Source organism: Salmo salar, unplaced genomic scaffold (genome assembly GCF_905237065.1).
Source record: "Salmo salar unplaced genomic scaffold, Ssal_v3.1, whole genome shotgun sequence".
NCBI classification, from domain to species: Eukaryota; Metazoa; Chordata; class Actinopteri; order Salmoniformes; family Salmonidae; genus Salmo; species Salmo salar.
The window spans coordinates 9,917-35,000 of NW_025547136.1; the positions used below are offsets into that span (position 1 = coordinate 9,917).

At 45.7% G+C, this 25,084-nt stretch overlaps 2 protein-coding genes across 3 annotated transcripts in view; both read left to right on the forward strand.

The window, feature by feature from the left end:
- Nucleotides 1-327: 327 nt before the first annotated feature.
- On the forward strand, nucleotides 328-5,339 carry LOC123731725 (RNA demethylase ALKBH5). The gene is made up of 7 exons (XM_045711125.1): nucleotides 328-1,115; nucleotides 2,479-2,649; nucleotides 3,009-3,150; nucleotides 3,635-3,851; nucleotides 3,992-4,072; nucleotides 4,206-4,328; nucleotides 4,829-5,339. Exons 1-7 carry the CDS (start codon nucleotides 885-887, stop codon nucleotides 4,974-4,976), a joined length of 1,113 nt encoding a protein of 370 aa, XP_045567081.1. The 5' UTR covers nucleotides 328-884; the 3' UTR covers nucleotides 4,977-5,339.
- Nucleotides 5,340-15,732: 10,393 nt separating this feature from the next.
- The window catches only part of LOC106563972 (mitochondrial dynamics protein MID51), a 13,810-nt gene continuing 4,458 nt past the window's right edge, over nucleotides 15,733-25,084 (forward strand). Inside the window, exons 1-5 of one of the 2 annotated variants that reach the window (XM_045711127.1) lie at nucleotides 15,733-15,840; nucleotides 20,938-21,098; nucleotides 21,642-21,807; nucleotides 23,855-23,961; nucleotides 24,851-25,027. In XM_045711127.1, coding sequence (XP_045567083.1) covers nucleotides 20,961-21,098; nucleotides 21,642-21,807; nucleotides 23,855-23,961; nucleotides 24,851-25,027 — 588 coding nt within the window. In that variant the 5' untranslated portion in view covers nucleotides 15,733-15,840; nucleotides 20,938-20,960. Of the gene's footprint in view, nucleotides 15,915-20,937; nucleotides 21,099-21,641; nucleotides 21,808-23,854; nucleotides 23,962-24,850; nucleotides 25,028-25,084 lie in introns of both variants that reach the window. The other variant, XM_045711126.1, reaches the window with a different exon arrangement.

The following is a 25,084-nucleotide window of genomic DNA, read 5'->3' on the forward strand; positions in this document are numbered from 1 at the left end:
TAGACCGACCAGGAGGTGACTGACCCCATCACACTCCAGTCCAGTAGGTGTCGGTGTATAAAACATCCTAACAGGTTTTCAACGAAGAAGGAAACAAATCCCGAGTCTGTCGGTTTCAACAAGAGTTGTGAAAATGCGTGGTTGCTAACTACGATTTTCTTTTATCACGACTTGATTTTTTTCTTTATGTAATAACGACATAAAAGTCAGACACGTAAGAATATATATTTTTTTTTTTACCGATTTTTGTAAACATTGTCTAGTCAACTAGTAATATACCGTTGCGTATCAAATGTATTTCCGACACTGTGTTGCTAACGGGTTGCTTACCAGCTAGCTAACGTTAGCCATGCTACCTATCTAGCTTGTATTAACACGAAAACTACTGGAATAATAACAACAAACAAACAAAAACGCTGTTTAATTCCATCTATTTAACTCGTAAAATGTACCACTTGAATCGTCGACTTTTGGTTGACAAACCGTTTTTAAGTTAGTGAGTTTGGTTGCTAACCAGCTAGCTAACGTTAGCCATGCTACCTATCTAGCTTGTATTAACACGAAAACTACTGGAATAATACCAACAACAACACCCAAACAAACAAAAACGGTGTTTAATTCCATCAATTTAACTCGTCAAAAAAAAAATTGAATCGTCGACTTTTGGTTGACAAACCGTTTATAAGTTAGTGAGTTTGGTTGCTAAGTGGTTAGCCTAGCCTAGCCACATCACAACATAACCACTTGACAGCCTGCCAGCTAACTAACTACCGTAAAGACGGTTACCGGTCTCACTTCTACAAACTTAACAGTTATGGAAGATAAATAACCAACTCCAAATGTAACCTTTTTAATTATATTTAAACTAAAAATTTTAATTAAAAATGTCAGCCAGTGGTTTCTCCGACTTGAGGGAAAAGCTGAAGTCCATGACTCCTCACCGGGACAATTATAAAAACAGAGTTACCGGTAAGGACGACAGTTACAAAAACAGAAAAGTTAAAGTTACCGACGGAGGTAACAGTAACAGTAACGGGAACGGCCGGAAGCGGAAGCACCGAGATTCCTCCGAGGATGAGGTGGAACACAGTGATCCTGCGGAGTCCCGTGAACAGGTATGATGATCCCTGTACCTGCTGTTGACACTGAAAGTTACTTCTCTGACATGAATCCAATTTAAAAGGATGAATCAATATTTCTGTCTTTTGCCCTATTTTCTCTCTCTCTGTCTCTCTCTCTGTGTCTCTCTCTCTGTGTCTCTCTCTCTGTGTCTCTCTCTCTGTGTCTCTCTCTCTGTGTGTCTCTCTCTGTGTGTCTCTCTCTGTGTGTCTCTCTCTGTGTGTCTCTCTCTGTGTGTCTCTCTCTCCTCGTGTGTCTCTCTCTGTGTGTCTCTCTCTCCTCGTGTGTCTCTCTCTCCTCGTGTGTCTCTCTCTCCTCGTGTGTCTCTCTCTCCTCGTGTGTCTCTCTCTCTCCTCGTGTGTCTCTCTCTCCTCGTGTGTCTCTCTCTCCTCGTGTGTCTCTCTCTCCTCGTGTCTCTCTCTCTCTCCTCGTCTGTCTCTCTCTCCTCGTGTCTCTCTCTCTCCTCGTCTCTCTCTCTCTCTCCTCGTGTCTCTCTCTCTCCTCGTCTCTCTCTCTCTCTCCTCGTCTCTCTCTCTCTCTCCTCGTCTCTCTCTCTCTCTCCTCGTCTCTCTCTCTCTCTCCTCGTCTCTCTCTCTCTCTCCTCGTCTCTCTCTCTCTCTCTCGTCTCTCTCTCTGTCTCCTCGTCTCTCTCTCTGTCTCCTCGTCTCTCTCTCTGTCTCCTCGTCTCTCTCTCTGTCTCCTCGTCTCTCTCTCTCTCTCGTCTGTCTCTCTCTCTCCTCGTCTCTCTCTCTCTCCTCGTCTCTCTCTCTCTCCTCGTCTCTCTCTCTCTCTCTCGTCTCTCTCTCTCTCTCTCTCTCTCTCTCTCTCTCTCTCCTCGTCTCTCTCTCTCTCTCTCCTCGTCTCTCTCTCTCTCTCTCTCTCTCTCTCTCCTCGTCTCTCTCTCTCTCTCTCTCCTCGTCTCTCTCTCTCTCTCTCTCTCCTCGTCTCTCTCTCTCTCTCTCTCTCCTCGTCTGCTCTCTCTCTCTCTCTCTCCTCGTCTGTCTCTCTCTCTCTCTCTCTCCTCTCCTCGTCTGTCTCTCTCTCTCTCTCCTCGTCTGTCTCTCTCTCTCTCTCTCTCCTCGTCTGTCTCTCTCTCTCTCTCTCCTCTCCTCGTCTGTCTCTCTCTCTCTCCTCTCCTCGTCTGTCTCTCTCTCTCTCTCTCGTCTCTCTCTCTCTCCTCGTCTCTCTCTCTCTCTCTCTCTCCTCGTCTCTCTCTCTCTCCTCGTCTCTCTCTCTCTCTCTCTCTCTCTCTCTCTCTCTCTCTCTCTCTCTCCTCGTCTGTCTCTCTCTCTCTCTCTCCTCGTCTGTCTCTCTCTCTCTCTCTCTCTCCTCTCCTCGTCTCTCTCTCTCTCTCTCCAGGAGGCGAGGCGTGTCCAGAGTGGCATTGTTCAGGTAGAGGTCTTCTCTAAAGAGGACTGTGACGTCATCGAGGGTAAGATAAATGAGGTGGTTGCTAACGGAGAAGCGGGGCTTTACCGGGAACACACCGTAGATCGGGCACCGCTACGGAACAAATATTTCTTTGGAGAGGTGAGGTCACGCACCCGTTCTTCCTCTCTCTGTCTCTACCCCCCTTCCTCTCTCGGTCTCGAAACCCCTCTACTCTTCCTCTCTCTGTCTCTAAACCCCTCTACTCTTCCTCTCTCTGTCTCTAAACCCCTCTACTCTTCCTCTCTCTGTCTCTAAACCCCTCTACTCTTCCTCTCTCTGTCTCTAAACCCCTCTCCTCTTCCTCTCTCTCTCTAAACCCCTCTCCTCTTCCTCTCTCTGTCTCTAAACCCCTCTCCTCTTCCTCTCTCTGTCTCTAAACCCCTCTCCTCTTCCTCTCTCTGTCTCTAAACCCCTCTCCTCTTCCTCTCTCTGTCTCTAAACCCCCTCTCCTCTTCCAGGGCTATACATACGGGGCCCAGCTAGAGAAGAGAGGACCTGGTCAGGAGAGATTGTACCCTAAAGGAGAGGTGGACGACATCCCGACCTGGGTTCACGACCTCGTCATCACTAAACTGGTCGCCAGCGGGGTCGTACCTGAAGGTGAAATAACTTTTAACATCCTGCTCGTTACTTAACCCCAGACCACTTCCTGTCTCAGATTTGACCTTAACGTGCTCCAGCCCACTTCCTGTCTCAGATTTGACCTTAACGTGATCCAGCCTACTTCCTGTCTCAGATTTGACCTTAACGTGCTCCAGCCTACTTCCTGTCTCAGATTTGACCTTAACGTGCTCCAGCCCACTTCCTGTCTCAGATGTGACCTTAACGTGCTCCAGCCCACTTCCTGTCTCAGATGTGACCTTAACGTGCTCCAGCCCACTTCCTGTCTCAGATTTGACCTTAAATTGCTCCAGCCTACTTCCTGTCTCAGATTTGACCTTAACGAGCTCCAGCCCACTTCCTGTCTCAGATTTCACCGTAACTTTAGTAGCCTTTAGCTGTGCTCCAGCCCACTTCCTGTCTCCAGGAAAAGCCTGTTGATGTTGATGATGTTGTTGTTGTTGTTGATGTTGTTGTCCTGTAGGTTTTGTGAACTCGGCGGTGATCAACGACTACCAGCCAGGCGGCTGCATCGTGTCGCACGTCGACCCGCTTCACATCTTCGCCCGGCCGATCGTATCCGTGTCCTTCTTCTCGGACTCGGCCCTCTGCTTCGGCTGCCGCTTCCAGTTTAAACCAATCAGAGTGTCCGAGCCCGTCCTGGAGCTTCCTGTCAGGAGAGGAAGTGTTACTGTCCTCAGGTAGGAGGGAGAGTGAGTGAGTGTGTGTGTGTGTGTGTGTGTGTGTGTGTGTGTGTGTGTGTGTGTGTGTGTGTGTGTGTGTGTGTGTGTGTGTGTGTGTGTGTGTGTGTGAGATGTCACAGTGTTCTCTCTCCTCTCAGTGGCTACGCGGCTGATGACATCACCCACTGTATCCGCCCCCAGGACATCAAGGAGAGACGGGCCGTCATCATCCTCAGGAAGTACGTCTGTCGCCATGACAACCGTCGGTTAGCGGGTTGACTGTGGTGTGGCATCAGGCTATTGTGCTAACTCTCTCTCTTCTCTCTTCTCTCCTCTCTCCTCTCTTCTCTCTCTCTCTCTCTGTGTGTGCAGGACGAGGCCGGACGCCCCCCGTGTAGACCAGAGCCCCTCCCCTAACCCCTCCCCCCCTGAGAGACACACTCCTCTGAAGGCCAAACGCTCTCACCGCAGAGCTGACCCAGACGCTGCACACAGGTACACACACACACAGGACCAGAGCCCCTCCCCTAACTCCTCCTACCTGAGATACAGGACCAGAGCCCCTCCCCTAACTCCTCCTACCTGAGATACAGGACCAGAGCCCCTCCCATAACTCCTCCTACCTGAGATACAGGACCAGAGCCCCTCCGCCCCCCTAACTCCTCCTACCTGAGATACAGGACCAGAGCCCCTCCGCCCCCCTAACTCCTCCTACCTGAGATACAGGACCAGAGCCCCTCCGCCCCCCCCTAACTCCTCCTACCTGAGATACAGGACCAGAGCCCCTCCGCCCCCTAACTCCTCCTACCTGAGATACAGGACCAGAGCCCCTCCGCCCCTAACTCCTCCTACCTGAGATACAGGACCAGAGCCCCCCCCCCCCCAAACTCCTCCTACCTGAGATACAGGACCAGAGCCCCTCCCCCCTAACTCCTCCTACCTGAGATACGGGATCAGAGCCCCTCCCCCTAACTCTTTCTGTCTCTCTCTGTCAGACCGAGGGTTCTGGAGATGGATAAAGAGGAGAATCGTCACTCTTCCTCTTCGTCCCGCCTTCATCGCCGTAGCAACAGCTCCGAGAACTACCGGAGGCGGAGCCAAGACGGCGACGGGTCACGCAAGGTCAAGATGAGACGTCACTGAAACACACCTGGCGGATTGGATGGCCTCAGAGAGAGAGAGAGAGAGAGAGAGAGAGAGAGTGTGTGTGTGTGTGTGTGAGAGGGCGTTGGAACGTCACTCTGTTAAATCCCCCCCCTGCATGCTAGGATGGATGGAACACGCCACGAGGCTATCAGCCAATCAGAGACTGACCTGAGGACATGGGGTGGGGTTTACAGTAAGACTGTGGGAAGTTCTGTTGTTGCCGTGCCGACCACCCCGTTCCCCCCCCCCCCCACTTCCTCTGTGGAGAGGAGAGGAAATGGTGTTTCTATAGGAACTTCCTCCTCCATGCTTCATTGGTCAAAGACCCTATGGGGAAATTAAAGGGTGTTTCTGTAGGAACTTCCTCCTCCTTGCTTCATTGGTCAGAGACCCTATGGGGAAATGAAAGGGTGTTTCTATAGGAACTTCCTCCTCCTCTGTGCTTCATTGGTTAGAGACCCTATGGGGAAATGAAAGGTGTTTCTATAGGAACTTCCTCCATGCTTCATTGATCAGAGACCCTATGGGGAAATGAAAGGTGTTAATATAGGAACTTCCTCCATGCTTCATTGATCAGAGACCCTATGGGGAAATGAATGTTTTTTTTGGGGGGGGATATATAAAATAAGGTCTGATAAACATTTCGTTTTTTAATTTAAAAAGAACATATAAAGGTCCTGTTAACTGACTGATATTAACGTAGAAACACAACATATAGACTTCATAATTCATAAAGGTCCTGTTACTTGACTGATATTAACATAGAAACACAACATATAGACTTCATAATTCATAAAGGTCCTGTTACTTGACTGATATTAACATAGAAACACAACATATAGACTTCATAATTCATAATGGTCCTGTTACCTGACTGATATTAACATAGAAACACAACATATAGACTTAATAATTCATAAAGGTCCTGTTACCTGAATGATATTAACGTAGAAACACAACATATAGACTTCATAAATGTTACGTTACCTGACTGATATTTATCATAGAAACACAACATATAGACTTCATATTTCATAAAGGTCCTGTTACCTGACTGATATTAATGTAGAAACACAACATATAGACTTCATAATTCATAAAGGTGATGTTACCCGACTGATATTAACGTAGAAACACAACATATAGACTTCATAATTCATAAAGGTGATGTTACCCGACTGATATTATCTCAGAGAACAAAAGGTACAAGACTTCCTCAGCCTGTGTTGACCTCAGATCTTATTTTAAAGAGTTTATCCCAAAACCCCCATTATTTCCCTGTTCGTTTTTCCCCCATTAGGAATGGGCTGAACGAACCAGAGGGAAAGTCATTTTCCCCCATTAGGAATGGCCCAGAGGGGAAGTCATTTCCCCCATTAGGAATGGGCTGAACGAACCAGAGGGGATGTCATTTCCCCCATTAGGAATGGCCCAGAGGGGAAGTCATTTCCCCCATTAGGAATGGGCTGAACGAACCAGAGGGGATGTCATTTCCCCCATTAGGAATGGGCTGAACGAACCAGAGGGGAAGTCATTTCCGGGTTTTAGGACTATAAGCTGGCCAGATCTTTCCCCCGTAGGGTTTGTCCGTTTAGTATCTGTTCCTTGGTCAGTGATATCTACCCCCTATAACCCTGTCACCTGGTCCATTATAGGGGTTAATATCTGTTCCTGGGTCAGTGTTATCTACCCCCTATAACCCTGGTCCCATTATAGGGGTTAATATCTGTTCCTGGGTCAGTGTTATCTACCCTCTATAACCCTGATCCCATTATAGGGGTTAATATCTGTTCCTGGGTCAGTGTTATCTACCCTCTATAACCCTGATCCCATTATAGGGGTTAATATCTGTTCCTGGGTCAGTGTTATCTACCCTCTATTACCCTGATCCCATTATAGGGGGTAATATCTGTTCCTGGGTCAGTGATATCTACCCTCTATAACCCTGATCCCATTATAGGGGTTAATATCTGTTCCTGGGTCAGTGTTATCTACCCTCTATAACCCTGATCACATTATAGGGGTTAATATCTGTTCCTGGGTCAGTGTTATCTACCCCCCTATAACCCTGATCCCATTAGAGGGGTAATATCTGTTCCTGGGTCAGTGTTATCTACCCCCTATAACCCTGTCACCTGGTCCCATTATAGGGGTTAATATCTGTTCCTGGGTCAGTGATCTCTACCCCCTATAACCCTGGTCCCATTATAGGGGTAATATCTGTTCCTGGGTCAGTGTTATCCGTCGCTGTGGTCCAGAGCGTTAGTACCTGGGCTTTCCTCTACTAAACCGCCTGTATCCATGTTACCCTGATTTAAATCATAAGACACAGTAGAGTGAAGGGGGAAACGTCTACAGTGGTAACAGCCCTGGACCAGAGCTATGTCTTCCTCTAGTTTCTCTAAGGTCCCCCAGTCGTCCCCCTGGTCCCTCGTCCTGGTCCCCCGCCCTGGACCAGAGCTATGTCTTCCTCTAGTTTCTCTAAGGTCCCCCCAGTCGTCCCCCTGGTCCCTCGTCCTGGTCCCCCGCCCTGGACCAGAGCTATGTCTTCCTCTAGTTTCTCTAAGGTCCCCCCCAGTCGTCCCCCTGGTCCCTCGTCCTGGTCCCCCGCCCTGGACCAGAGCTATGTCTTCCTCTAGTTTCTCTAAGGTCCCCGTCCCCCTGGTCCCCCTGCACCTGGTCCCTCGTCCTGGTCCTCTCCCCGGTCCCTCGTCCCCCTGGTCCTCGTCCTGGTCCCCCGTCCCCCTCGTCCTGGTCCCTCGTCCTGCATGTTACGTTGTTACTCCAGCCACGACTTGTTATTTCAGTCACATCTTACGTTGACTTTCCCCCCCATTTGGTTGATGATTGACAGTGTGTGATATCATGTGTTTATTTAGTTTTTTATTTCTGTTGGTTTATATTTTGTTAGTTTGGCTGACGGACGGACGGGGGATGAGGGGTGGGGGGTGGGGGGTACGGAGAGGAGGAAGAGGAGGAAGAGGGCTCGTTTCTCCTTGTGGACCGATACACGTTAACATAAAATGACAGTAGCTGTCTATTCACAGACTGTTGGATTTCGCGACCTGCGAATCCGCGAATAAATCACCAAATTCACAGGTGCTGATTTGGGCTCGTAGATTTAATGGAACGTTTTTTTTCATTTATAGAGTCCCTCAGAACTTAATTGATCATCTGACGTAATTAAATTACACTGGATTTTTTTTTCACGTTCGGTTGCCAAAACATTTTGTGGAACGTAGCAGATAGAAATGTCACGTATAGATCCAAACCCGTAATTCCTTTCATTCTATGTCTGTCAGAGAGAGGCGTGTTTTGTTCTACATAGCGTAATTTCTATCCGAACTGCTTTTTTCGGTCACACACACACACGTTACGTCCCGCTGTAACCGTGGTAACCGTGTCGACCCGGTCAGTCAAACTTTCTGTTGCATATATTCTAGAAAATATATATCTATGTTATTATCTCTTTAATGTTATCTATGTTATTAGCTCAAACGGCATCCTATTCCCTAGGTAGCGCACTACTACTGGCCAGAGGGTCAGCCACCTAATCCGATGCTATTGGTCCACGTACATCGTGGTTAGCTGATGTTATTGGTCCACGTACATCATGGTTAGCTGATGTTATTGGTCCACGTACATCACGTGGTCCCGTGTGGCTCAGTTGGTAGAGCATGGTGTTTGCAACGCCAGGGTTATGGGTTCGATTCCCACGGGGGGGACCAGTACGGAGAGAATTTTTTTTTTTTTTATGAAATGTATGTATTCACTACTGTAAGTCGCTCTGGATAAGAGCGTCTGCAAAAATGACTGAAATTACTCAAATGTAAAATGTAATGTTTAGCGGATGTTATTGCGAGTGTAGCGAAATGTTTGTGCTTCTAGATCCGACAGTAACGAATTACACGACAAAAACCTTAATATTTAACAAATTACACGACAAAAACCTTAATATCTAACAAATTACACGACAAAAACCTAAAATTCTAACATTCTAACATATTACACGACAAAAACCTTAATATCTAACAAATTACACGACAAAAACCTAAAATTCTAACATTCCAACATATTACACGACAAAAACCTTAATATCTAACAAATTACACAACAAAAACCTAAAATTCTAACATTCTAACATATTACACGACAAAAACCTTAATATCTAACAAATTACACAACAAAAACCTAAAATTCTAACATTCTAACATATTACACGACAAAAAGCTTAATATCTAACAAATTACACAACAAAAACCTTAATATCGAACAAATTACACGACAAAAACCTTAAAATCTAACAAATTACACATCAAAACCTAATTAACTCAAAACATGGTGACTAAAGTAGTGCACTATAATAGGGAATAGGGTGCCAGCTCTGGTCTATAGTAGTGCACTATAATAGGGAATAGGGCCCTGGTCTATAGTAGTGCACTATAATAGAGAATAGGGTCCTGGTCTAAAGTAGTGCACTATAATAGGGAATAGGGTGCCGTTCGGGACTGGGCTGATCTCTTTACTTTGTGTCTGTTGAGATGCCATGATGATGATGATGATGATGATGATGATGACATTGTATGTAACATTGTTTGTAATAAGATGTACAGTCTAAAGACATTATGAACATTAAGGAAGAGCTGACTGGCTGGTTTACTGACTGGTTTACTGACTGTTACAGAGGAACCATGGACTGTAATAGACATTATGGACAGAAAGGAAGAGCTGACTGACTGGCTGGTTTACTGACTGTTACCACAGAGGAATCATGGGCTGTAATAGACATTATGAACAGAAAGGAAGAGCTGACTGGCTGGTTTACTGACTGTTACAGAGGAACCATGGACTGTAATAGACATTATGAACAGAAAGGAAGAGCTGACTGGCTGGTTTACTGACTGTTACAGAGGAACCATGGGCTGTAATAGACATTATGAACAGAAAGGAAGAGCTGACTGACTGGCTGGTTTACTGGCTGTTACCACAGAGGAACCATGGACTGTAATAGACATTATGAACAGAAAGGAAGAGCTGACTGACTGGCTGGTTTACTGGCTGTTACCACAGAGGAACCATGGGCTGTAATAGACATTATGAACAGAAAGGAAGAGCTGACTGACTGGCTGGTTTACTGACTGTTACAGAGGAACCATGGACTGTAATAGACATTATGAACAGAAAGGAAGAGCTGACTGACTGGCTGGTTTACTGGCTGTTACCACAGAGGAACCAAACCTAGTTCACTACAGGAAGCCATTTGGGATGCAGGTGAGTGTGGAGGGGGTTTGTTCAGTGATGCATCTGTTGTTAAACCTGCTGTTAGACTAACAGGGGTAATGTATAGAGAACTGTGGATTGATTCATAAATACTATGATCTGTTAGGGGTTTTAGTTTAAACTGTAAAAAACTAAAAAACTGTTCCACAAGCGATGCTTCTGTTTTAAAAAAAGAATCTCTTCTTAAACTCTGTTTCTCCACTTATTGGACCAGAGTGGGACAGGACCAGAGTGGGACAGGACCAGAGTGGGACACAGCTCATAGACTACTGGCACACAGCTCATAGACACCCATACATACCCCACAAGACATGCCACCAGAGGTCTGTCCTAACGACTGGCACACAGCTCAGACACCCATACATACCCCACAAGACATGCCACCAGAGGTCTGTTTAAACTGACTGGCATACAGCTCAGACACCCATACATACCCCATAAGACATGCCACCAGAGGTCTGTCCTAACGACTGGCACACAGCTCAGACACCCATACATACCCCACAAGACATGCCACCAGAGGTCTGTTTAAACTGACTGGCATACAGCTCAGACACCCATACATACCCCACAAGACATGCCACCAGAGGTCTGTTTAAACTGACTGGCATACAGCTCAGACACCCATACATACCCCACAAGACATGCCACCAGAGGTCTGTTTAAACTACTGGCACACAGCTCAGACACCCATACATACCCCACAAGACATGCCAGCAGAGGTCTGTTTAAACTACTGGCACACAGCTCATAGACACCCATACATACCTCACAAGACATGCCAGCAGAGGTCTGTTAAAACTACTGGCACACAGCTCAGACACCCATACATACCCCACAAGACATGCCACCAGAGGTCTGTTTAAACTGACTGGCACACAGCTCATAGACACCCATACATACCCCACAAGACATGCCCACCAGAGGTCTGTCCTAACAACTGGCACACAGCTCAGAGACACCCATACATACCCCACAAGACATGCCCACCAGAGGTCTCTTCACAGTCCCCAAGTCCAGAACAGACTATGGGAGGCGCCACAGTACTACATAGAGCCATGACTACATGGAACTCTAATCCACATAAAGTAACTGATGCAGCAGGAGAATCAGATTTAAAAAACAGATAAAAATACACCTTATGAAACAGCGGGGACTGTGACGAGACACACACAGATACAGGGTAGTCTAGTGGTTAGAGCGTTGGACTAGTAATCGAAAGGTTGCAAGTTCAAATCCCCGAGGTGACAAGGGTACAAATCTGTCGTTCTGCCCCTGAACAAGACAGTTAACCCCACTGTTCCTAGACCGTCATTGAAAATAAGAATTTGTTCTAAACTGACTTGCCTAGTTAAATAAAGGTTCAATAAAATAGTAAACACACATGATCACACACACACAAGCATGGATTTTGTGTTGTCGATGTAGAGTAGTGGCCTGAGGGACCACACTCATTCGGTTGGGAAATCTGTTGTGGAATGTTTTACATTTGTTATAACTGCCTTAATTTAGCTGGACCCCAGGAAGAGTAGCTGCTGCCTTGGCAGGAACTAACGGGGGATCCATAATAAACCCCAGGAAGAGTAGCTGCTGCCTTGGCAGGAACTAATGGGGCTCCATAATAAACCCCAGGAAGAGTAGCTGCTGTCTTGGCAGGAACTAATGGGGATCCATAATAAACCCCAGGAAGAGTAGCTGCTGCCTTGGCAGGAACTAATGGGGATCCATAATAAACCCCAGGAAGAGTAGCTGCTGCCTTGGCAGGAACTAATGGGGATCCATAATAATCCCCAGGAAGAGTAGCTGCTGCCTTGGCAGGAACTAATGGGGATCCATAATAAACCCCAGGAAGAGTAGCCGCTGCCTTGGCAGGAACTAATGGGGATCCATAATAAACCCCAGGAGTGTAGCTGCTGCCTGGCAGGAACTAATGGGGATCCATAACAAACCCCAGGAACTAACGGGGATCCATAATAAACCCCAGGAAGAGTAGCTGCTGCCTTGGCAGGAACTAATGGGGATCCATAATAAACCCCAGGAAGAGTAGCTGCTGCCTTGGCAGGAACTAATGGGGATCCATAATAAACCCCAGGAAGAGTAGCTGCTGCCTTGAGAGGAACTAATGGGGATCCATAATAAACCCCAGGAAGAGTAGCTGCTGCCTTGGCAGGAACTAATGGGGATCCATAATAAACCCCAGGAAGAGTAGCTGCTGCCTTGACAGGAACTAATGGGGATCCATAATAAACCCCAGGAAGAGTAGCTGCTGCCTTGACAGGAACTAATGGGGATCCATAATAAACCCCAGGAAGAGTAGCTGCTGCCTTGACAGGAACTAATGGGGATCCATAATAAACCTCAGGAAGAGTAGCTGCTGCCTTGGCAGGAACTAATGGGGGTCCATAATAAACCCCAGGAAGAGTAGCTGCTGCCTCGACAGGAACTAACGGGGATCCATAATAAACCCCAGGAAGAGTAGCTGCTGTCTTGGCAGGAACTAATGGGGATCCATAATAAACCCCAGGAAGAGTAGCTGCTGCCTTGGCAGGAACTAATGGGGATCCATAATAAACCCCAGGAAGAGTAGCTGCTGCCTTGGCAGGAACTAATGGGGATCCATAATAATCCCCAGGAAGAGTAGCTGCTGCCTTGGCAGGAACTAATGGGGATCCATAATAAACCCCAGGAAGAGTAGCCGCTGCCTTGGCAGGAACTAATGGGGATCCATAATAAACCCCAGGAGTGTAGCTGCTGCCTGGCAGGAACTAATGGGGATCCATAACAAACCCCAGGAACTAACGGGGATCCATAATAAACCCCAGGAAGAGTAGCTGCTGCCTTGGCAGGAACTAATGGGGATCCATAATAAACCCCAGGAAGAGTAGCTGCTGCCTTGGCAGGAACTAATGGGGATCCATAATAAACCCCAGGAAGAGTAGCTGCTGCCTTGAGAGGAACTAATGGGGATCCATAATAAACCCCAGGAAGAGTAGCTGCTGCCTTGGCAGGAACTAATGGGGATCCATAATAAACCCCAGGAAGAGTAGCTGCTGCCTTGACAGGAACTAATGGGGATCCATAATAAACCCCAGGAAGAGTAGCTGCTGCCTTGACAGGAACTAATGGGGATCCATAATAAACCCCAGGAAGAGTAGCTGCTGCCTTGACAGGAACTAATGGGGATCCATAATAAACCTCAGGAAGAGTAGCTGCTGCCTTGGCAGGAACTAATGGGGGTCCATAATAAACCCCAGGAAGAGTAGCTGCTGCCTCGACAGGAACTAACGGGGATCCATAATAAACCCCAGGAAGAGTAGCTGCTGCCTTGGCAGGAACTAATGGGGATCCATAATAATCCCCAGGAAGAGTAGCTGCTGCCTTGGCAGGAACTAATGGGGATCCATAATAAACCCCAGGAAGAGTAGCCGCTGCCTTGGCAGGAACTAATGGGGATCCATAATAAACCCCAGGAGTGTAGCTGCTGCCTGGCAGGAACTAATGGGGATCCATAACAAACCCCAGGAACTAACGGGGATCCATAATAAACCCCAGGAAGAGTAGCAGCTGCCTTGGCAGGAACTAATGGGGGTCCATAATAAACACCAGGAAGAGTAGCCGCTGCCTTGGAAGGAACTAATGGGGATCCATAATAAACCCCAGGAAGAGTAGCCGCTGGCTTGGCAGGAACTAATGGGGATCCATAATAAACCACAGGAAGAGTAGCCGCTGCCTTGGCAGGAACTAACGGGGATCCATAATAAACCCCAGGAAGAGTAGCTGCTGCATTGGCAGGAACTAATGGGGGTCCATAATAAACCCCAGGAAGAGTAGCCGCTGCCTTGACAGGAACTAATGGGGATCCATAATAAACCCCAGGAAGAGTAGCCGCTGGCTTGGCAGGAACTAATGGGGATCCATAATAAACCACAGGAAGAGTAGCCGCTGCCTTGGCAGGAACTAATGGGGAACCATAATAAACCCCAGGAAGAGTAGATGCTGCCTTGGCAGGAACTAATGGGGATCCATAATAAACCCCAGGAAGAGTAGCTGCTGCCTTGGCAGGAACTAATGGGGATCCATAATAAACCACAGGAAGAGTAGCCGCTGCCTTGGCAGGAACTAATGGGGAACCATAATAAACCCCAGGAAGAGTAGATGCTGCCTTGGCAGGAACTAATGGGGATCCATAATAAACCCCAGGAAGAGTAGCTGCTGCCTTGACAGGAACTAATGGGGATCCATAATAAACCTCAGGAAGAGTAGCTGCTGCCTTGGCAGGAACTAATGGGGGTCCATAATAAACCCCAGGAAGAGTAGCTGCTGCCTCGACAGGAACTAATGGGGATCCATAATAAACACAACAACAACAAAAATAAGAGGAAAGACGATTAAAAACGCTGGATTATACGGTAATTAATGATCAAAACCAGGTCGAATTAATGTTCTCGGCAAATTGAAAAGGTAATGCCGCGTTCACGTACTGGTAGATACTAGGAAACTCTGAAATGTCCAACTTGCTAACTGGTTGAATGCAGGCAAATGTATAACTAAAACCAGTTAGCGGGTCGGAAATGTCAGAGTTCCGACTAAATAATGTTTTACACACAATAAACTTGTACGTGTTTTGTATATATATATATATATACAACTCCCACCCCCTTCAGCTACAAAGACCCCAAACGTCAACTTCAGAACATAACGTCTCCTGCCATTGGTCCGCTTGGCTGTCAATCATACGGACAAATGTATTGGCGTGTTCCTCTGCCCAGGCGTTTCTTCCACCGGCCAGATCTTACAACGCCTCGACAGGTATTTTACGCGTCATCTAAGAACATTTTTATATATATATATATACACAAAATGTTCTTAGATGTAAAAAATTATAATAAAAAAAGAAAATATATATATATATATATTATTTTTTAATTTTTTGTTGTTAATCTAAGAACATTATATATATATATTTTTTGTTAATCTAAGAACATTATATATATTTTTTTTTGTTAATCTAAGAACATTATATATATTTTTTTTTGTTGTTGTTGTTATCTTAGAATATTATATATATATATATATATTTTTTTTATTCTAAGAACATTATATATATATTTTTTTGTTAATCTAAGAATATTATATATTTTTTTTGTTACTCTAAGAACATATATATATTTTTGTTAATCTAAGAACATTATATATATATATATATATATATATATATATATATATATTTTTTGTTATCTTAGAATATTCTATATATATTTTTATTTATTTTTTATTCTAGGAACATTATATATATATTTTTTTGTTAATCTACGAATATTATTTATATTTTTTTGATAATCTAAGAATATTACTTATATATATTTTTGTTAATCTAAGAATATTATATATTTTTTTTGTTAATTTTAGAATATTATATGTTATAGCAATATTTCAATCGATGACGTGTCACCTAACCATTGGTTGGTTGAAGCACGTAACGTCTGTTTTACGACATCGGTTGCTATGTTACTTTTGGACGTTATATTCTTTTCATGTTGACAGATAATCAAAAACGACAAGATATGGTCGACTAGTCCGGGTAAATAACGTTGTGTTTTTTTTTTACCAAATGGATTGGAGTTAGAATTACAATATAGCAGAAGTTGTAGATTGGTGAGTTGTATCCGAACAGCTAAACGCAACAAAAAAAATGATAACAACAGCTGTAGCTAGCTATAACGTAATGTGGCTAACTTATGCTAGCTACATAAGCTAACTTAGCTTCTCTTGTTCGTATGCAAACTAAAAAAAAGTTTTGTCCCTCTCATGTTGCCCGTTTGGTTAGTTGATGTGCCGCTGTCTTTTCAAAATAACATTACAGCGTTTTATACGTATAGTTGATTTACTGCTGACCAGCTAACCTAGCTAGTTAGTTCCAAAACAAACATTTCAGTGTACGGCGCCCATCCCACCTAACCACACCAGCTGCAATTAAACACTGGGTGAAAGGGAGATAAAACAGAGACTGTAAACATGAACTAACTTTGTAACTACTATCTCTGGCTGAACATATACTAGCTAGCTATCACACACACACACGTCCTCTGTGTTATTTGGAGAATGATTTACACAATAGGATAACAGGATATTTACCTAGTTAGACTAACATTAGCTAGCTATCACACACACGTCCTCTGCGTTATTTGCTGAAGGATTTACACAATAGGAAAACATGATATTTAGCTAGTTAGACTAACATTAGCTAGCTATCACACACACGTCCTCTGTGTTATCTGGAGAAGGATTTCCATAATAGGATAACATGATATTTAGCTAGTTAGACTAAACGACAGTAGCTAACATTAGCTAACTATCACACACACTTCCTCTGTGTTATCTGGAGAAGGATTTCCACAATGGGATAACATGATATTTAGCTCGTTAGACTTAACGACAGTAGCTAACATTAGCTAGCTACGCTATGATTTCATAACTCGAAAGACACGGCTGTTTTTTACGACTTTCTGTCTATAGAAGTGTCTATACAAGTCTTCCCTGTGGCTCAGTTGGTAGAGCATGGTGTGTGCAACGCCAGGGTTGTGGGTTCGATTCCCACGGGGGGGGGGGGGGGCAGTACAAAAAAACAAAAAAAATGTATGAAATGTATGTATTCACTACTGTAAGTCGCTCTGGATAAGAGCGTCTGCTAAATGACTAAATGTAGAAGAAGAAATTGTTAGATATCTTCTATGGCTACAGCGAGTTAGGTTATATCGACCCGTTATGTTGATGTGTGTTTATTGTACTAGAAACATTTTGCTTTGGACAACATGTGTCAGGTTGCACCATACTGAGACACGGAGAATAAGTCAATATGGTCCATGGCAGATACAATATGTAGAGAGTTTGGATATTGATATTCTGGTCCCTGGTAGTTGGTTGGTGGTTGTTATATCTGTGCAGGTCCAGGAATATACAGTAGCTGGAATATAATGTGACCTGCACAAATTGAGCTCATCTCGTCTTTAAATAGACTGGGCTTGAATCCTATATGACACCCTTTTCCCTCTATAGTGCACTACTTTTGGCCAGGGCCCATAGCACCCTTTTCCCTATACAGTGCACTACTTTTTGCTAGGGTCCATAGAGAATAGGGTGCCATTTAGGATGAAGTCTTGGGCTCTGTCTAGTGCCAGGGTAGCCAAGGGGACATCCTATGATCTATTTCTGTCTGCCAGGTGCTGCAGGAGATAAATATGACACCAACAGAAAACGGTCACGTAGAGCTGGGAAAGGAAAGTGGGACACAGGCCTGTCAGTCAACACCAGAGATAGGTGACAGGTCTAGGTCCTAGAGACTGAACCAGTCCTGTCAGTCAACACCAGAGACAGGAGGTGACAGGTCTAGGCCCTAGAGACTGAACCAGTCCTGTCAGTCAACACCAGAGATAGGTGACAGGTCTAGGATCATAGATACTGAACCAGTCCCGTCAGTCAACACCAGAGACAGGACTGGTTCAGTCTCTAGGACCTAGACCTGTCACCTATCTCTGGTGTTGACTGACAGGACTGGTTCAGTCTCTAGGACCTAGACCTGTCACCTCCTATCTCTGGTGTTGACTGACAGGACTGGTTCAGTCTCCAGGGTCTAGACCTGTCACCACCTATCTCTGGTGTTGACTGACAGGACTGGTTCAGTCTCTAGGGCCTAGACCTGTCACCACCTATCTCTGGTGTTGACTGACAGGACTGGTTCAGTCTCCAGGGTCTAGACCTGTCACCTATCTCTGGTGTTGACTGACAGGACTGGTTCAGTCTCTAGGGCCTAGACCTGTCACCACCCATCTCTGGTGTTGACTGACAGGACTGGTTCAGTCTCCAGGGTCTAGGCCTGTCACCACCTATCTCTGGTGTTGACTGACGGGACTGGTTGTCTCTAGGGCCTAGACCTGTCACCACCTATCTCTGGTGTTGACTGACAGGACTGGTTCAGTCTCTATGACCTCGACCTGTCACCTACAGTGAGGGGAAAAAAGTATTTGATCCCCTGCTGATTTTGTACATTTGCCCACTGACAAAGAAACGATCAGCCTATAATTTTAATGGTAGGTTTATTTGAACAGTAAGAGACAGAATAACAACAACAAAAATCCAGAAAAATACATGTCAAAAATGTTATAAATTGATTTGCATTTTAAAAGAGGTAAATAAGTATTTTCCCTCTGGTTGCACATGTGGCATGCTGGTAGAAATGAGGTAAAACGGGATTTAAAAAGTTTGCCTGCATTATAGTCCCCGGCCACTAGGAGCGCAGCTTCTAGTGTCCATTGCTTGTGTTTCTTGGCCCAAGCGAGTCTCTTCTTCTTATTGGTGTCCTTTAGTAGTGGTTTCTTTGCAGAAATTCGACCATGAAGGCCCGATTCACACAGTCTCCTCTGAACAGTTGATGTTGAGATGTGTCTGTTACTTGAACTCTGTGAAGCATTTATTTGGGCTGCAAGTTCTGAAGCTGGTAACTCTGAGCTTATCTTCTGCAGCAGAGGGAACTCTGGGTCTTCCTTTCCTGTGGTGGTCCTCATGAGAGCCAGTTTCATCATAGGGCTTGATGGTTTTTGCGACTGCAGTTGAAGAAACTTTTAAAGTTCTTGCCATTTTTCAGATTGACTGACCTTCATGTCTTAAAGTAATGATGGACTGTAGTTTCTCTTTGCTGATTTGAGCTGTTCTTGCCATAATATGGACTTGGTCTTTTACCAAATAGGGTTATCTTCTGTATACCAACCCTACCTTGTCACAACACAACTGATTGGCTCAAACGCATTTAAGAAGGAAAGAAATTCCACATTTATTAACCTCTATGGGCTAGGTGGGACGCTAGCGTCCCCCCGTGGTGCACTCCATCAACAGCAGGTGCATTTCAAGAGCGGCAAATTTGAATCCAAATAAATGTCAAAATTCAAATTTTTCAAACATACAACTATTTTACACCCTTTGAAAGATAAACATCTCCTTAATCTAACCACGTTTTACGATTTCAAAAAGGTTTTACGGCGAAAGCATAAATTTAGAGTATGTTAGGACAGTACATTTACAAGAGTTGTGTGTAATGTTTTGTCAATTCAAAGACAGGGTCACCAAAACCATAAAACCAGCTAAAATGATGCACTAACCTTTTACAATCTCCATCAGATGACACTCCTAGGACATTATGTTAGACAATGCATGCATTTTTAGTTCTATCAAGTTCATATTTATATCCAAAAACAGCGTTTTACTATGGCATTGATGTTGAGGAAATCGTTTCCCTCCAATAACCGGCAGTCAAGTCAGCATCACAAATTAAATAATTAAAATTAGAAAACATTGGTAAAATATTATATTGTCATTTAAAGAATTATAGATTTACATCTCTTGAACGCAATCAACTTGCCAGATTTAAAAATAACCTTACTGGGAAATCACACTTTGCAATAATCTGAGCACTGCGCCCAGAAAAATACGCGTTGCGATACAGACTAGTCGTCATGTTGGGGAGATCTAAAATCGAAAATACTATGTAAATAATCCATTACCTTTGATTCTCTTCATCAGATGTCACTTCCAGGTATCACAGGTCCATAACGAATGTAGTTTTGTTCAAAAAAGCTCATCATTTATGTCCAAAAATCTCCGTCTTGTTAGCACATGATCTAAGCCCGCCGGACTTCACTTCATGAACGAGGGAAAAAAATATATTTACGTTCGTTCAAACATGTCAAACGTTGTATAGCATAAATCATTAGGGCCTTTTTAACCAGAACATGAATAATATTCAAGGTGGACGAATGCATACTCTTTTATAACGTATTGGAACGAGGGTACCCAACATGAACTCGCGCGCCAGGTGTCTAATGGGCCATCATCGTTCCATGGCTCTTGTTCGGTCAGATCTCCCCTCCAGAAGACTCAAAACACTTTGTAAAGGCTGGTGACATCTAGTGGAAGCAATAGGAAGTGCCAAAATATTCCTCAGCCCCTGTGTTTTTCAATGGCATAGGTTTAAAGGTAATACAACACATCAGGTATCCACTTCCTGTCAGAAAATGTCTCAGGGTTTTGCCTGCCAAATGAGTTCTGTTATACTCACAGACACCATTCAAACAGTTTTAGAAACTTTAGAGTGTTTTCTATCCATATATAATAAGTATATGCATATTCTAGTTACTGGGTAGGATTAGTAACCAGATTAAATCGGGTACATTTTTTTTATCCAGCCGTGCAAATACTGCCCCCTAGCCCTAACAGGTTAACATTTAACAAGGCACACCTGTTAATTGAAATGAATTCCAGGTGACTATCTCATTAAGCTGGTTGAGAGAATGCCAAGAGTGGTGCAAAGCTGTCATCAATCAAGAAAAACCCTTGAATGAGCAAGTGTGTCCCAAAAACGTTTGACTGGTACTGTATATTTCATATACATTCGGAGAAACCCTCCTAACAGCCTACCCGACCGCTCGGAGGAGTCCGCATGGTCCTAAAGCCCCCCGTTGCCTCGTTTTGTATCACATTCCAATTATAAAACTGGGGGAGGGGGACATAAAAATGCAATTTCAGAATGTGGGGGGGGAACATGTGAAAGTTACACCCCTGTTTATACATATATCCCTCTACAGAAAAGGAAAGTCATCTCTCACTCTCTGTTTCTTGTTTCTATCAGGTGTCTCTGTGGGACAGGAAGTGATGGACTTCCGGTGGGGGAGGAGCCGGGGCGAGGAGGGCATCGCCGTGGTGATAAACTTCCTGCTGGCTAATGCCCGATTGGTCCTGGGAGTGGGAGGGGCAGCGGTGCTGGGCATCGCTACGTTGGCTGTCAAGAGGGTGAGAGAGAGAATTTTGTCTTGACTGGAAAAAATATATAAAAAATAATCAACTCGCATCATAATTACTCATTACCGTTTTTTGTAGGTCATTTAAGTCAGTCACAATTTACCCACAATGCGTCACTTATTTTATGCGCTCGAACAGGGCCTGTGTGTGTATGTGACAGAGCGTATGTGTGTGTGTGTGTGCATTTAAACAATGGATTTTTGTTTTATTGGTGTGAATATCTGAACGATGGTAGTTCAGGTGTATAATGGTGTGTATATCTGAACGATGGTAGTCCAGGTGTATAATGGTGTGTATATCTGAACGATGGTAGTCCAGGTGTATAATGGTGTGTATATCTGAACGATGGTAGTTCAGGTGTATAATGGTGTGTATATCTGAACGATGGTAGTTCAGGTGTATAATGGTGTGTCTATCTGAACGATGGTAGTTTAGGTGTATAATGGTGTGTATCTGAACGATAGTAGTCCAGGTGTATAATGTATATCTGAACGATGGTAGTCCAGGTGTATAATGGTGTGTGTGTATCTGTAGTTGATAGAACGCGCCGGCCGGGCGGCGGACGACGAGAAGGTGGAACAGAAGATGTCGGAGAGCTGGGAGGAGCTTAGCTTAGTCTCCGCCTCCCCCAAGTCCATAAGGAAGGGGCTGGAGGGTGTTGTCATGAAACACGTCGCCAAGGCAACCAAGCCACAGAAAGGTACAGGACACTGATTACCACACCGCTAATGATCCAGAAAGGTACAGGACACTGATAACCACACCGCTAATGATCCAGAAAGGTACAGGACACTGAATTACCACACCGCTAATGATCCAGAAAGGTACAGGACACTGAATTACCACACCGCTAATGATCCAGAAAGGTACAGGACACTGAATTACCACACCGCTAATGATCCAGAAAGGTACAGGACACTGAATTACCACACCGCTAATGATCCAGAAAGGTACAGGACACTGAATTACCACACCGCTAATGATCCAGAAAGGTACAGGACACTGATTACCACACCGCTAATGATCCAGAAAGGTACAAGACACTGATTACCACACTGCTAATGATCCAGAAAGGTACAAGACACTGATTACCACACTTTCTCACCCCATCCTCTCTCTCCTCTCCTCTCTTTCTCACCCCATCCTCTCTCCTCTCCTCTCTTTCTCACCCCATCCTCTCTCCTCTCCTCTCTTTCTCACCCCATCCTCTCTCCTCTCCTCTCTTTCTCACCCCATCCTCTCTCCTCTCCTCTCTTTCTCACCCCATCCTCTCTCCTCTCCTCTCTTTCTCACCCCATCCTCTCTCCTCTCTTTCTCACCCCATCCTCTCTCCTCTCTTTCTCACCCCATCCTCTCTCCTCTCTTTCTCACCCCATCCTCTCTCCTCTCTTTCTCACCCCATCCTCTCTCCTCTCTTTCTCACCCCATCCTCTCTCCTCTCTTTCTCACCCCATCCTCTCTCCTCTCTTTCTCACCCCATCCTCTCTCCTCTCTTTCTCACCCCATCCTCTCTCCTCTCTTTCTCACCCCATCATCTCTTCTCTCTTTATCACACCATCATCTCTTCTCTCTTTATCACACCATCCTCTCTCCTCTCCCTCACCCCATCCTCTCTCCTCTCCCTCACCCCATCCTCTCTCCTCTCTTTCTCACCCCGTCCTCTCTCCTCTCTTTCTCAACCCGTCCTCTCTCCTCTCTTTCTCACCCCGTCCTCTCTCTCCTCTCTTTCTCACCCCGTCTTCTCTCCTCTCTTTCTCACCCCGTCTTCTCTCCTCTCTTTCTCACCCCGTCTTCTCTCCTCTCTTTCTCACCCCGTCTTCTCTCCTCTCTTTCTCACCCCGTCTTCTCTCCTCTCTTTCTCACCCCGTCCTCTCTCCTCTCTTTCTCACCCCGTCCTCTCTTTCTCACCCCGTCCTCTCTTTCTCACCCCGTCCTCTCTCCTCTCCTCTCTTTCCCACCCCGTCCTCTCTCCTCTCCTCTCTTTCTCACCCCGTCCTCTCTCTTTCTCACCCCGTCCTCTCTCCTCTCCTCTCTTTCTCACCTCGTCCTCTCTCCTCTCCGCTCTTTCTCACCCCGTCCTCTCTCCTCTCCTCTCTTTCTCACCCCGTCCTCTCTCCTCTCCTCTCTTTCTCACCCCGTCCCTCTCTCCTCTCCGCTCTTTCTCACCCCGTCCTCTCTCCTCTCCGCTCTTTCTCACCCCGTCCTCTCTCTCCTCTCCGCTCTTTCTCACCCCCGTCCTCTCTCTCCTCTCCGCTCTTTCTCACCCCGTCCTCTCTCTCCTCTCCGCTCTTTCTCACCCCGTCCTCTCTCTCCTCTCCGCTCTTTCTCACCCCGTCCTCTCTCTCCTCTCCGCTCTTTCTCACCCCGTCTCTCTCTCTCCTCTCCGCTCTTTCTCACCCCGTCCTCTCTCTCTCCTCTCCGCTCTTTCTCACCCCGTCCTCTCTCTCCTCTCCGCTCTTTCTCACCCCGTCCTCTCTCTCCTCTCCGCTCTTTCTCACCCCGTCCTCTCTCTCCTCTCCGCTCTTTCTCACCCCGTCCTCTCTCTCACCTCATCCTCTCTCCTCTCCTCTCTTTCTCACCCCGTCCTCTCTCCTCTCCTCTCTTTCTCACCCCGTCCTCTCTCTCACCTCATCCTCTCTCCTCTCCTCTCTTTCTCACCCCGTCCTCTCTCCTCTCCTCTCTTTCTCACCCCGTCCTCTCTCCTCTCCTCTCTTTCTCACCCCGTCCTCTCTCTCCTCTCTTTCTAGCTGACCTGTGCCAGCCCCAGCAGCAGAAGTCTAGTCTGGACGAGAAGCCTGTCAAAGCATCAGAGTCCCAGAGACCCAAGAACCTACAGCTGTCTCTTACCTTGCAGGTATGACCCTTGACCTCTAGCCAAGAGTCTACAGCTGTCTCTCACTTTGCAGGTATGACCCCTGACCTCTAGCCAAGAGTCTACAGCTGTCTCTCACCTTGCAGGTATGACCCTTGACCTCTAAGCCAGGATTCTACAGTGGCGTTCCTGACTGCATTGCATTGCATCAACGTGACTGCGTGCGATCTGATCGTGTCTCTTTCAGCATGGTACTTGCAACGTCAGGGATCCGTGGGTTCGATTCCTGCTGAGGACAACCCTTCGAAAACCCATTTTCCCCACATTACATTATACAGCCTTATTCTAAAAGTTATGAAATAAAAAAATGTGAAGGTATATAAGTTATTTCTGTTTTTCATTTTGAATATATTTGTAAAAATTCCCCCCCCAAAAAAACTGTTTTTCTTTGTCGTTATGAGGTACTGTGATGTCATTATGGGGTATTGTGATGTCATTATGGGGTATTGTGATGTCATTATGGGGTATTGTGTGTAGATTGATGAGGGGAAACAATTTAATCCATTTTAGAATAAGGCTGTAACGTAACAAAATGTGGGAAAAAGGGGAAGGGGTCTGAATACTTTTCCGAATGCCGTGTATTTTATGCTGTACGATATGATGTGGTTCGCTGGTATGTTAAGTACCGATCCAGACGCTGGTCTGTAGTCTGGTAGGAACACCATTCTAACACCTGGGTCACCGACCTGCCGGTTTTCATCCCACTGGTCCATCTTCAAGGCATTCCTAGTGGATCACCAAACATTTCTGGAGAGAAGATGACGCCCTAAGCTCCTAATTATTTAATTAGTATGTTGGCGTCAGGTGCACTTCATGAGAAGCCCTGTTGGCTACCAGAGATATCTGACCACTAACCTCTCTCTCTCTGTAGGACCGTCTCCATCAGTATTATTCTATCAGAGCAGCTATTACCCCAGAGGTCGTCCACAGAGCTGAGAGTCTCGCTCTCGATATCTGTATAGAGGTACAAGGCTTCCTGCACACCACGAACCCTGACATGCCTCTGGGAGAGATGTCACTGGGAGGATCCCTCCTCGACGACCTGCAGGTACCACGCACTGAATCGCACGCGCACGCTGAATCGCACGCACCGAATCACACACAC